The sequence below is a fragment of the Eubalaena glacialis genome, chromosome 5, assembly GCF_028564815.1.
Source record: "Eubalaena glacialis isolate mEubGla1 chromosome 5, mEubGla1.1.hap2.+ XY, whole genome shotgun sequence".
NCBI classification, from domain to species: domain Eukaryota; kingdom Metazoa; phylum Chordata; class Mammalia; order Artiodactyla; family Balaenidae; genus Eubalaena; species Eubalaena glacialis.
In genome coordinates, this window is record NC_083720.1 from 150,401,162 (window position 1) to 150,414,882 (window position 13,721).

General features: G+C 33.5%; 1 protein-coding gene across 3 annotated transcripts in view; it reads left to right on the forward strand.

Moving 5' to 3' along the window:
* Window positions 1-13,721, forward strand: part of FSTL5 (follistatin like 5) — a 707,698-nt gene that overhangs the window by 72,121 nt on the left and 621,856 nt on the right. For 2 of the 3 annotated variants that reach the window (XM_061191764.1, XM_061191766.1), the window contains exon 2: window positions 575-605. In XM_061191764.1, the coding sequence (XP_061047747.1) occupies window positions 575-605 (31 nt within the window). Of the gene's footprint in view, window positions 1-571; window positions 606-13,721 lie in introns of all 3 variants that reach the window. The other variant, XM_061191763.1, reaches the window with a different exon arrangement.

Here is a 13,721-nt window from a genome sequence, read left to right on the forward strand (position 1 = left end):
AAGGAGTATGTCAAATTGAAAGACAGGTCTGACTGAAGCAGCTTTGAATAAATAATAGAATTGTTGTCAACTTTAGCCTCAGAGAAGTGAGACGGGGCGAATTCTAAGCTGAACCGAAGGAAAGACTGTTGAAACATCTCTTGTGTTGTTTTTTTTTTAATTTTTAGTGAATTATCCACTGTTTGCCTTTAAACCTTTTTCCTCACCAAAATTTTATGATTAACATAGAGACATTGAAAGCAAATTCTGAAGGTGTCATTGGAATTAAATGGAATGAACCAAGGCCTTTTTAGGGCATAATAATTTATTTATTATTTATTAGGCATTTATTTATAAATCCATATTCTTACAATGCATTGGTTTCTTAGAAAAATTTATGTCCACTTAGAAAGATTACTGCTTTGATAAAAGATTTGACAGAAGTATTTTTTAAGTTGAGAATTGTGTTACGGTAACTCCTGGGTATATGTACAAGAAAATATTTTGACAAGTCTTTAGTTATAGTGATACTTTATATCAGCCTGTTGATAAAATGCTTACAAATTTTGAACTATTTTTGTTTTATTTCCAGCAGGAAAAAAGTCAAGAACGTTCAAGAATCAAAGGTAAGGAGTGACTATTTTATGATCATAGTTTTATACATTTGTGTAAGTATAGGAGAAGGAAAAAAAAAAAGACGATGCTACTTTGAAATTATAGTTAAAAATGAGAAAACAGTGGGACTTCAAAATCTTCAACATGATTTTAAAACCATTGTGAACCCTTTGGGAATTCCCCAAGGCCATTGAAGATTCTCTATCAAGATTTCCTTTCTTCAATAGTGCTTTTGGAAACTTCGACACAATTTTCTGTTTATTCCCTGAGTTGTTCTCATTGAATTCCTCCACCAACCATTGTCCATGGACTTGAGGACTTAGGGAAGGGGAAGGGTGAGCTGGAGAGAAGCGAGAGAGTGACATGGACTTGTATATACTACCAAGTGTAAAATAGATAGCTAGTGGGAAGCAGCCGCATAGTACAGGGAGATCAGCTCAGTGCTTTGTGACCACCTAGAGGTGTGGGATAGGGAAGGTGGGAGGGAGATTCAAGAGGGAGGAGATATGTGGATATATGTGTATGTATAGCTGATTCACTTTGTTATAAAGCAGAAACTAATACATGATTGTAAAGCAATTATACTCCAATAAAGATGTTTAAAAATAAATAAATAAACTAGAAGGAAGAAAATTAAAAAAAAAAAAAGAGTTGGTGTTCTGTCCCATCTATGATTTAGCAGATGAACCTTTTCAAAATATGTTTTGTAGACACTGAACTATTTAGTCACTGCTATCTCACTTTATATTCTCTGAAAAAGCAAGAAAATATTTATTTATGCATTAAAAGTTAGTGATAGCTTTTTGTATGGCATAGTCAATCCTAGTCAGACATAGGAAGGTTCTTTACACCATAAAGACAATCTTAAGTTTTGAAACGCACTCACTGAGATAATAAATTACCCTAAGTAGATTGTCATCCTTCAACAAAATGTTTCCATTAGTGTGTGCTCCCGCTCATCATGATAGAACTTCACAGATTTTTCCAGGGTTAATCCTTCTGGTCTCTCCATTCTTATTCTATGTTTTGGGCATCCTTGCCCACCTATCCCTTCCCCAAGGTGTAGTAGTCCCAAGCCTGACAATGGAGCAAAGCACAATTGTCTTGATTTGTTTGTTTTGTTTTTTTTTAAATTTATTTTATTGAAGTATAGTTGATTGACTATGTTGTGTTAATTTCTGCTGTACAGCAAAGTGATTCAGTTTTATATACATACATATATATATTTATATATGTACATTCTTTTTCATTTTCTTTTCCATATAGTGTATCACAGGATATTGAGTATATTTCCCTGTGCTACACTTTAGGAACTTGTTGTTTATCTATTTTGTATGTAGTAGTTTCTATCTGCTAATCCCAAATTCCTGATTTATCCCTTTGCCCACCCCTCTCCCCCTTGGCAACCACAAGTCTGTTCTCTGTGAGTCTGTTTCTGTTTCATAGATAGGTTCATTTGTGTCATATTTTAGGTTCCACATATAAGTGATACCATATGGTATTTGTCTTTCTCTGTCTGACTTGTTTCACTTAGTATGATAATCTCCAGGTCCATCCATGTTGCTGCAAATTGCATTATTCTTTTTATGGCTGAGTAATATTCCATTATATATATATTCCATTATATATATATATATATATATATATATATATATATATCTCACATGTTCTTTATCCGTTCATCTGTCGATGGACATTTAAGTTGTTTTCATGTCTTGGCCATTGTAATAGTGCTGCTATTAACATAGGAGTGCATGTATTGTTTTGAATTACAGCTTTGTCCGGATATATGCCCAACCATGGGATTGCCGGATAATATGGCAGCTCTATTTTTAGTTTTTTGAGGAACCTCCATACTGTTCTTCATAGTGGCTGCACCAACTTACATCCCCACCAACAGTATAGCAGGATTCCCTTTTCTCCACACCCTCTCCAGCATTTGTTGTTTGTAGTCTTTTTAATGATTTCTGTTCTGACCCGTGTTTGGTGGTATCTCATTGTAGCTTTGATTTGCATTTCTCTAATTATTAGCGATGTTGAGCATTTTTCTTGTGCCTGTTGACAATTGTCCTGTTTGATTCCATGCTATTGGCACAGGAAAATTTTTTTAGAGTTTTTTGGAGTTATACACAAATAAATTTTAAAATATAACTGTGGAGAAAGCTACAAAGATTACAGGTATTCCTGAAATGATGAAAGGATTGTTACACTTTTGAGGGTGGCTAGATTGATGACAGTAGTTTTGCTTACTTAAGTCCAAATATAATCTTCTCTGCACATTTTCGCACAACTGACTGACACAATTTTTTCCTTGTTTGGTCATCTGTAAGCATCTATATTACTGAAGAATATGAAAAGACATACTTTTTAAAATATTGCTTGGTATATTTTATTCAAATGAATTGTGTAAAACTGCCCTTTGAGGGATTCCCAAACTATGTTCTTTTTCATCAAACTGAAGTATGTCTTGTTATTTTATATATGAAATTATTGCATTTATTTTTCCTCAAAATACTCATATTAACTCAAAGTTTTGTACTTTTGTGTTGCAAAAGGGAATTTCTATTCTAAGAGGTGAAGTGTGATGTTCATTTAAATGATATTTGCATTTTAAGCATACTGAGTGCACATCTTCCTTCTTACAGAGGGGCCCAGTGTTTCAGAATAATCTTAAATCATATTTATAATTCTGTTATAGTTGAAATAAGTTTAGTATAGCTTTCTTTTTGATGCTTTATTGCCTTGCAGTACATAAATTATATCATCTGAAATAGTAGAAATTAGTTTTTTTTCCAACCATTGACTGGGAACATGTTTTCTTTTTATAACGTAATAAAATTTTCAAGATGATGCTTGCCACTTCTTTCATTGTTATTGGCTGACACATGGTTCAGAACCTTGACATAATGTCTGCTAGACTACTGAATTTTAAGTAGATATATGGTTATATCAGGACTTGTTGCCTAGCTCTGCTTAGAGGAACTCTAAATTTTTTCTTGAATACTTATGGGAATCATCTTACAATATTATCTTACTGGAACTTATGAATGGTCATTTAAATATTTTTAAATCTATATTAAGAAGAAAAAAATTGTCATAGAAGCAATAGCTTACTCATTATTAAATAACAAAAATTCTGAATAGTAAATACATTTCTTGGTCACTAATAGTTGAAGTGTGAGCTATGGCCTCATTTGATCTTAGCAAACAATGCTCAGCTAGTAATTCTCTGACTTCCTGACTAATTGGTAACCTTATTTGCCAGAACCTGTTTATTACATTGTCAAGAATGTATACACAGAGTCTTTCATCTTCTAATTTCTTGCATTCCGCTCCTGTTTCTGCTTGAAGCAACAATCCCAACCTCATGATATCAGTGACCTGAAATTACATTAATTCACAAAGCACTACAGTGAGAACCAATCTCTCATTTTTCTGTGTACATAGAGACATACATTGAAATGTTTGGAAACTTGCAATTCTATCTCTAATTGATTATTTGACACTCACATGCTCTTATTCTAATATTATTTTGGAATGTCATACAAATCCATATTTTACATATTCTAAAATTATATCTATATGGAATTCAAGTGACAAGATGAATTTCGGTTCAATAGTTAGTATGGATTCTCAACTAATTTTCATCTTTATATTGCCTGTTGTTAAATGAGACAAAGACTAACCTCTATTTAGTACACAATTTTGAGGTTTACAATTAAGATGTCCTTCCTTAAAGTTACATTAAAGATTATAGCAGAGAAATAAAGACAGTTACACAAGTTTGAAAGAAAGATCAACTGTTCAGGAAACCATCTTTCACACTGTTCTCCGGTGACATTACAGCTAAATTAAACAGAGCACATTATGTGTTTAAAACCCACTGAGAATTGTATAAATATTATCAAGAAATAATTTCTACTGTAAGGATCACAACAAATCAATTATCATCTGCCAATATTTCTCAGGTAAGTATTTTAATTTGTGACTGGTTTATTTGTGTCTATTTTAGAGCATCTCTCTAGAGTTCTTAGTGATAAAACAGTAACAGTTTTGGAGGAAAATTTAAATAAGCCATGCTTGACAAATAGCTTAAAAGTTCTGTCAAGTTTTTACTACCCCAAAATAGTGTGAAGTTTTACTACAATCAGAAGGATGAAATCACTGTGGAAAGTTTGCACGTGGTTATGCTGTGGCATGCTCCTCAGTATTGGCTTCACCCTCTTCTGTCAATAAAAGAATGTCCATTCACCAAAGAGATCCGATTGCTTTTAACACACAGTTTCCCCCCTCCTCTCTTCTCAAGTGGATATTCTTGGCTCTTCCCATTCAGAAGGGTTAAAAATAAAGTATGTTCCCCTTTCATTACTAGTTATATTTTTGTTAAGACTCTACATTTGGGGGAGACTGAGGACTAAAGTCCGTTCCCTAATAATCGTTTATATGTTATATTATTATCTTCTCTGTTTTGTTAAATATCTAATTGATGTCAGACACTGTGCTTTTTACATATATTATCTCATTTTAATAGTCAAACACGCATTATTAGTTAAGATTTAGAATCCAAATATGCCCGCATTTTGAGAAATCACATCCAAAGTAAATAATTCAGATCAATATTATCATTCTCATTCTATTTTAAAAGGGATCATAGTTTATTTACCCAATCACCAACTTATGTTAGGTAAATTCAACATACTGTTATTAGCAATGTTTTTTACATTTTCATGGATTTAATACATATGAATTTTATTACTTATGCATTATTTTTCTTTAACATCATGGTCACAAATATTTTCCTGCTAATTTATATAAAATCTGCTCAGTGCTTTGTAGCTTTAAGAAAAAAATAGATAATGGTAAATGCAACATAGTAATATTCTAAGGGACATATGTAAGAATTATGCAAGCTTGTTCACTAAATACTTATGATCTTTTACAAGTGACTTAACCCCTCCGGAAGCAGTTTCTCTTTTATGGTAAATATTAGCGAAACATACCTTGTGATATCAAAAGTCCTTTACGTGTCTGAAACTCTAAGGCTTATACTTCTATAAGGACATTGGACAATGCTATTATTACAAGCACTTATGATGCAAAAGTCTATGACTCAATAGGTTCTAAATGGCAAATATTATGTCATACACATTTGTGTATATGAAAAAAGTAAGCTGCACAATTGCTCTTCCTAAGGTACATAACTTCTTACATACATTGAGCAATAACAGAAAACATTATGTCAAGACCATGCTTGATTGAATTAAAAGAGTGTGTTTGGGACAGTAAATGCTATTAAAGAACTATGAAGCCTGCAGTCTTTATACACATAAATGCACATACAAGCTACCTTCTATTTATTTTTAAACACTCATGGGTTCAGATTCTCCTTTATTTCCTACATCACAAAATTGGTAACTGAGAACACTAAAAATAATCTGATATATACAGGAATTATATCTCAGGCTGAAGGGGCATTGCTATGAGATTGGAATGCTAAACTCCTCATTTGGGCTGCCTGAATATTCAGAGCTCCTTCATTAGAATAATTTCACAGAGTTCCTGAGGTCAGCTCACTTTTTCAAGCTCAGGTAGCTAGTCAGGAACAGTGAGTGGATAGAAATTGACCTTCAAATTCTTATTCATAAAGGCCATTGGATATATTACATTAACAAATGAAAATATCATGTAAAACTGAAAGACAGTCATTCATGTATATGAGCCCTTTATGAGACTGTTTTGTCTAATTATTTCATTTCTTTCTGTTTAGGAAACAAAATATAGCCAGCAAAATTAGTAATACCTGAAATGGAGACTCTTACCATTAACTGAAATACAGAGTCACTCTATATTTTTTAAATAGATCTTTATTAATAATTGCTTCACCATACTGTGTTAATTTCTGTTGCACAACAAAGCAAATCAGCCATATGCATACACATGTACATATCCCCTCCCTCTTGAGCCTCCCTCCCACCCCTCCAGGTCATCGCAAAGTAACAAGCCCGTCTCCCTGTGCTATGCGGCTGCTTCCCACCAGCCAACTGTTTTAAATTCCGTAGTGTATGTATGTCGATGCTACTCTCACTTCACCCCAGCTTCGCCCTCCCACCCCATGTCCTCAAGTCCATTCTCTATGTCTACCTCTTTATTCCTGCCCTGCAACTAGGTTCATCAGTACAATTTTTTTTTTTTTTAGATTCCATATATATATATGTTAGCATACGGTATTTGTTTTTCTCTTTCTGACTTACTTTGCTCTGTATGACAGACTCTAGGTCCATCCACCTCACTACAAATAACTCAATTTCATTTCTTTTTATGGCTGGGTAATATTCCATTGTATATATGTGCCACATCTTCTTTATCCATTCATCTGTTGATGGACACTTAGGTTGCTTCCATGTCCTGGCTATTGTAAATAGAGCTGCAGTGAACATTGTGGTACATGACTCTTTTTGAATTATGGTTTTCTCAGGGTATATGCCCAGTAGTGGGATTGCTGGGTCATATGGTAGTTCTATTTTTAGTTTTTTAAGGAAACTCCATACTGTTTTCCATACTGGTTGTGTCAATTTACATTCCCACCAACAGTGCAAGAGGGTTCCCTTTTCACCACACCCTTTCCAGCATTTATTGTTTCTAGATGTTTTGATAAGTGGCCATTCTGACCGGTGTGAGGTGATACCTCATTGTAGTTTTGATTTGCATTTCTCTAATGATTAGTGATGTTGAGCATCTTTTCATGTGCCTCTTGGCCATCTGTATGTCTTCCTTGGTGAAATGTCTATTTAGGTCTTCCGCCCATTTTTTAACTGGAAAGGAAACCATAAACAAGACAAAAAAGACAACCCTCAAAATGGGAGAAAATATTTGCAAATGAAACAACCGACAAAGGATTAATCTCCCAAATATACAAATAGCTCATGGAGCTCAATATCAGAGTCAGTATATTTTTAATGGATTACAACGTTATACATTATGAATGTTAGGTTCTTCGGTATTCAGTTTAGAAAGCTATTGCTGAGAGAAATAATCATTTGTAGGATTTATGAAAACTGTGGTGTTCTTTCTATCATAGTCAATAGTTATAATCCTTAGAAAGTCCAAGCACCAAAAGACAAGAAAACTCACCTCTAGAATATGTCAACTGAATCATCCATAGGCTTGTTTATTTTTTTGTTTTTGGCAAAGAGCAATGCTGGATAGACCCCAGACAAGTGTACTTATGGCAGACTTGTGATAATAATCTTAAAAAATAAATGCTGTAAAAGAATGTGAAGGAACAATATTTGTTTTGTATACATTTTACGCCATAGCAATTGCATTATAGCAGAACAATTCTCTTTGCACTCTGTTTACTTAAAATGGACTTTTGAAATTAAATGGGGGCAAAATGTATTCTCATAAGTACTTATTGAGTACCTAGCAGCAAAGTATCAATGTCCTATATGCACAACTTAATAGTGTATGATTGACTAACAACTCTTTAATTGCTTATATGAGAACCTCAAATATTTCAATCCATTTCATTTTACACTTAACAATATAAATTGATTGTTCAGTGATAAATCAATTAAAAATGTAATTTTCAATTATTATAAACACATTGGCAGTCTTCTCTGATTTCATTAGCTGAAAATTGTTCTATTTCTGATCTTTCACTATTAAACAGAGTGATCATATCTCTTTATGTGAGTGATGTGAGTTTTTGTTTTAAATGAATGAGGTTTGGAAACAAAAATGATAACACATAGATGCAAATTCTGGAAGCCATTGTATACATAAGATAATAATTGTTACTTTGACAAACTTTGAAACATATAACAATTTAAGTTCTAATGTATAACTCCATAAAAGAAAAATTAATTAATGGAAATATATTCACTGCAAATAATCTAAATAATGCCCCCAAATGGTTTCCTACATAACTTTTTAGTGGTAAAGATTTCAATGTCAGTGATAACTTTTCTCTGTGAATTAAGGTAATATTCATCCTCCATTCTTAAAAAGATTCATTTAACAGCTTGGTCCGATTTTAGATGCTCTTGATGCATGTCGTCCTGCCCCAGCAGCAGGAAGACAGACATCCACCTCTACCTAATGATGCTATTTTCATCAATCAGAAGAGGTTTCAGAAATATCTGATTGTGTTTCTCATTTATGCCAAGAAAGGCTCAGTTTATATTATGCCAAACACATCATCTTTCCCCCTCCATTTTGCATACATTCTCTTGCTTTCTAAAAGATATTCATAAATCATCCCATTCAATGGGTCATTTATTTTGGTTTCAGGATGATTAATTTTGCAGCTCACTTTGCCCACCAGGAGGCAGTGCTATCTAAAAGAAATGGAGGTGTAATAGGTTGTTGGGAAAACAACCCAGAATAACTGGATTTAATTTTTCACTAATAAATAATGATTTCACTCTGCATGGAGTATCAAATGAATATCGTTCAGGCTTTTCTTTACATAGTTTTTTCTTATTATTTTTTACCTGCACAGTAACATCCCAACACGGATCTTCCTTTCAATTACCAATAAATAAAGATATTTTAGACTTTTAACAGAGCTCAGTGGTTTCCTAAGTATGTTTTTAAAAAAAATTCCCACACAGTCTCCTGAAATAATTGAACGTCATGTCTCAAGAAACCTCAAGTAATATTAACCAAACTGTGTTTGATGGGTTCATTTATTTAGCTGGAAACAGTAACTTCACTTATTTGCAATGGTTAGCCTTTGTGAAAGAGGGGTTCTTGAAATGGTCATATGAACGTAGCATATTTTTCTTTTTTTTTTGCAGAAGACACTGTCTTATCCTCTAATGAAAAACTATATGGTCTATCAGTTTTTCCTTTTGGCTTTGCCTCCCCTGGCACTTTAAACATGAAATTTGATTTTACGTAATAAACCATATTTACTTGGATTTTTAAAATATATATTTCTTTTTTTTCCCCAAGGTCTTAACCTAACATTTAATGTAGTAATATTTAAGTATTTCGTAAATTGTTTGGTGGTTTTGAATTATGAAGGATATACATTTTATATAAGAAGGATTTATAACTCTGTAAGTGATACTGTACTCAGTGACTTCTATGAGGCAAATTAGACATACATTTCTTTGTCTAACTATGATGGATTAGTTAATTTGGAGTTTTACCTATTATGTCAAAGACCAAATAATTTTCCTTTTAAATATTTTTAAGCAGCATTTCATAGTTTTAACTCATTATGTGGGTAATAATTACTTAGATAAAAAGATGTAAATGTTTTTACTGGAAAATAATGCATATCACTCTACTAAAGTTAATATAATTGTTTCTTAAGTTGGTGCATGAATTCCTTATCCACTGGACATTGGAAAATATGGAACAACTCTGGTCAAATATGCACTGTGATATTGTGAAATTTTTACATAATCCTTTAGTGATGCTTACCTTTGCTTTACTAAGCATTTACAATTGTATTTGACCAAGGATTTCTGTTCCCCCATTGACCACCTTTCAGGAAACAGCTATTACCATTCAAAGAACTAGAGTTACAAGAACCACATTCTGAGAAGCACTGAGTTATATCACACTTTTCAAGATATATCATGGGGTTTAGCCTCAGCATACTTAAGCTCAATTATTTATCCCCCCACTTAAGGACTCTTAATCTCCTTTTCTTACCTGTAATGTAAGTATAATATACGACAAAGTGCTGTTGTAAGGATTAAATAAGGTATAGAAACCTTTTGAGTGGAGTGAAAACCTCTTGGTTTACGTGAGTTCTTATTTCAACATGTTTTGAAATGTCTATAATCATTTTTTAATCTATCAGTGGTAGACACATATTTATGAAAAAAATAATGTTCAATTTCATAAAATGGTAAGATTAGAGGTCAACACACATTGACTTGGCCTCATTATTTTACATAATTCTAAATTATAATCCACAAATTTTCCATACTTGAGATATCTGACCTACTGATACAAAATAATCTCTAGGAATCCTGTGATATTTATTCTTAGGCTGACATTCTTATCAGGTCCCTAGCATGAGGCATTCAGCTTCATGGAAAAAAAAAACAGTACAGTGCAGTGGACACTGCTTTGGATGTAAACATAAACAGAAGATTATTCTTTGGAAAGTAAAGTATTATGCTCTGAGAGTACTAATTTGATGTCTTAATGGCTTATATTAAATTTGAAGAAATTTATGAGAAATGTTATTTTTATTTTTAAAAAATATTTATTTATTTATTTATCTATCTATCTATTTATTTATTTATTTATTTGTATTGGTTGTGCTGGGTCTTAGTTGCGGCACGCGGGGTCCTTGTGGCGGCATGCAGGATCTTTGTGGTGGCATGCTGGATGAGAAATTTTAAAAAGATAATTTAACCCACTGACTTATAAGTTAGCTACTGTTTCATTTAGAAAGTGCTGCTTTATGTCAGAAATTTTGTGGTAATGTTAGCCTGTCCAAATAATTCAGAAAAGAATATATCAGTTCAACTGCATTCTATAATAAAGCCTAGTTCAACCAACATTTATTAATTTCAATATTAGAAGCAAAGTTAGATGCCAGAGAAATTAAGGACAAAGTTATGAGGCAGGTTATACTGGCTGTGAGTTTGGGAGATGGGACCTAGGACTGGTAAATACAGTTGACAAAAAGGCATGATAGATTCTTTAAGAGAGAAAGGCCGGAATGCTGTGCAAGCATGGGGGTAAGGCGAGGGGTAGGAAGGGGGTCTGGGAATGGACTTTTGGAAAAGGTTCACCTTTTCTTTTTATAGGGAGACAAGATCTTGTCTAGAAGACCAGGGAGGAATCAGAGAGGTGAAGAATAGGGGAGATTATTCCAGTTCTTGTGGCATTAGTGAAATACACATTTACATATTAATGTGAGGTTGATGAGAAGCAAAGGAGAAATTAGTACAGAGTGGAATGGATTCATAGAGGAATTTAAAACTAGGAAAGTATCAGTAGCAAATTGGATGGCAGGAATAATGCTAGTGTGATGAGATTGTCCAGGCTAGACAGAAGGCTGATATTGATTAATAGGTATAGCATTGAGAAATACTGGGTACAAGCTCAGCAGTTTTCCAGTTGATAAGCTGCAAGTTCTTCTGAAATTATTATTCCATTTTTTTTTCCTTTCAACAAACAGAACAAAAACCTGAGAACTGCATGATGATCATAAAATCAGTTTTGCTTGGTGGTTTAACACTCAGGCTTCAGAACCAGAGTAACTTTCAGTCCTGAGTCTACCACTAATTATCTGTGTGACAATGGAAACTGACCTGACCTTGGTGGACTAATGTCCCCATGTGTAAAAAGTGGGTAATGATGGTTCCTTCTTGATAGGTTTGTTTTTGATGATTAAACAAGTTATTAAATACAGAGAACTTATCAAAAAGTCTGAGATTTTACCCTCTTCACAAACCAACATGGGAGCCTCACAGTTTTCTGGATTCTGGCAGAAGACAGGAGGCCCCTGTGTCAGAGGCAAAGTTTCTTCCTCATAGCCATAGCAGTTGCCAGTGTGCCAGTACCTGTGCTGAACCCCCAGGGCGATGGGAAAAGGCCCTCAGGATGCATGCATGTGCAGCGGTTTGTATTGTAGGAGAGGACCACTCCCTCTGCCTGCCCCGCTTAGGAAAACCAAATATTTTATAATGGGCAGGAAGCACGCCTGACGTTTGACTGTCACACTTGACAAGGAAACATACTTACCCCTGGCTCCAGAGGGAGGTGCTCTTTCTATTTTCTGAAGATATTCACTATAGAAAATCCCTGAGAAGAAAAGTCTGGAATAAAATACAGTCCGTATCTCTTCTCTCAAGACACACAGAAATGCAACAGACCATAGGGAATTGTCTCTCAGAGCACTTAGAGTAGTAGCAGCACAAAGGGCCTCCTCAATAAACCTTCATAAACGCCAACACCACCGCGAGCATCATTATTCAACAGTCGTTTTTTTGTTTGTTTTGTTTTTCTTGATTATCCTCTGGAGTGCAAGTCAATGTAGATAGATGCATAGAGAAATACATATACCATATTCTTTCTCTCCACAGTGTTAATGTGTGGTTATTTTAAAAGTCAAACAAATTCAGAAACTTAAAAAGAATAATTACAGTAATTCACAGTTTCTGTGTAATTAATAAGTACCAGGCCCTATGTCTCTATGTAATGTGCTTCAGTTGCTTTATCTTGATTTATATGTGTGTGTATATATATATATATATATGTATATATAAAGTATATATGTATATATGTGTATATATATATGTGAATATATATGTATACATACACATATATTTGAATATATATAGTTATACATATATAACTATATATATATATAGATCAGTGTTGGAATGTTACTGTGCAGGTAACTATATATTGTTATGAATATATATAGTTATATATATAAATATGAATAGTTAACATTACTTCTTTACTGCCAAGTCTTCTGCTAAGTGCTTTCCATGTATTATCTTACATAACCCTCAGAAGAATATTATATACTAACAAGAGAGTAAATTTTATTGGCAATGTATCTATCTATAAATGACCATCATTAACATTTTGGTATATGTGGATTCAGAAATTTCTTACATATGCATCTATTTCTGCAAAATAACTGTCAGTATTCTCCTTTTGGAAGTGTTCATGTATATCCTTTTTTCTCAAAAGTTGCAAAGGATTTGCAGTAGGTACTGTAAATTGGTTCACTCAACAACCATTTCAAACACCAATTAGCTTGCTTTCTTTTCATAGATTTTTTTACAGCGTCTAGTAAATGAAAAGGTACATTTCCCGGATTCCCTTGCAGTTAGCCTTCTGGATGTGTTTTAGGTTTCTCCAATCAGATTCATGCAAACATGACCTTTTATGAAATTCTTGTTGGAGAAATAAGCACAGTTTGGGGGAAAGACGTTTTCCTTTCACATGTAATGGCAAAGACATTGTAGTTCTGAACCCAGCAACTAGGGTGATAGCTTCCTTATGTGCTTAGTCCCGACTATAGTAAAGGCAGTAAACCTTTGATATTCCAGTTCTGTGGTGAGTTCTAGAAGTTTTTCTAACAGTTTAGTATACATCCCTTCTCTTCAGCCCTGTGAACAATTTTCTATATTCTT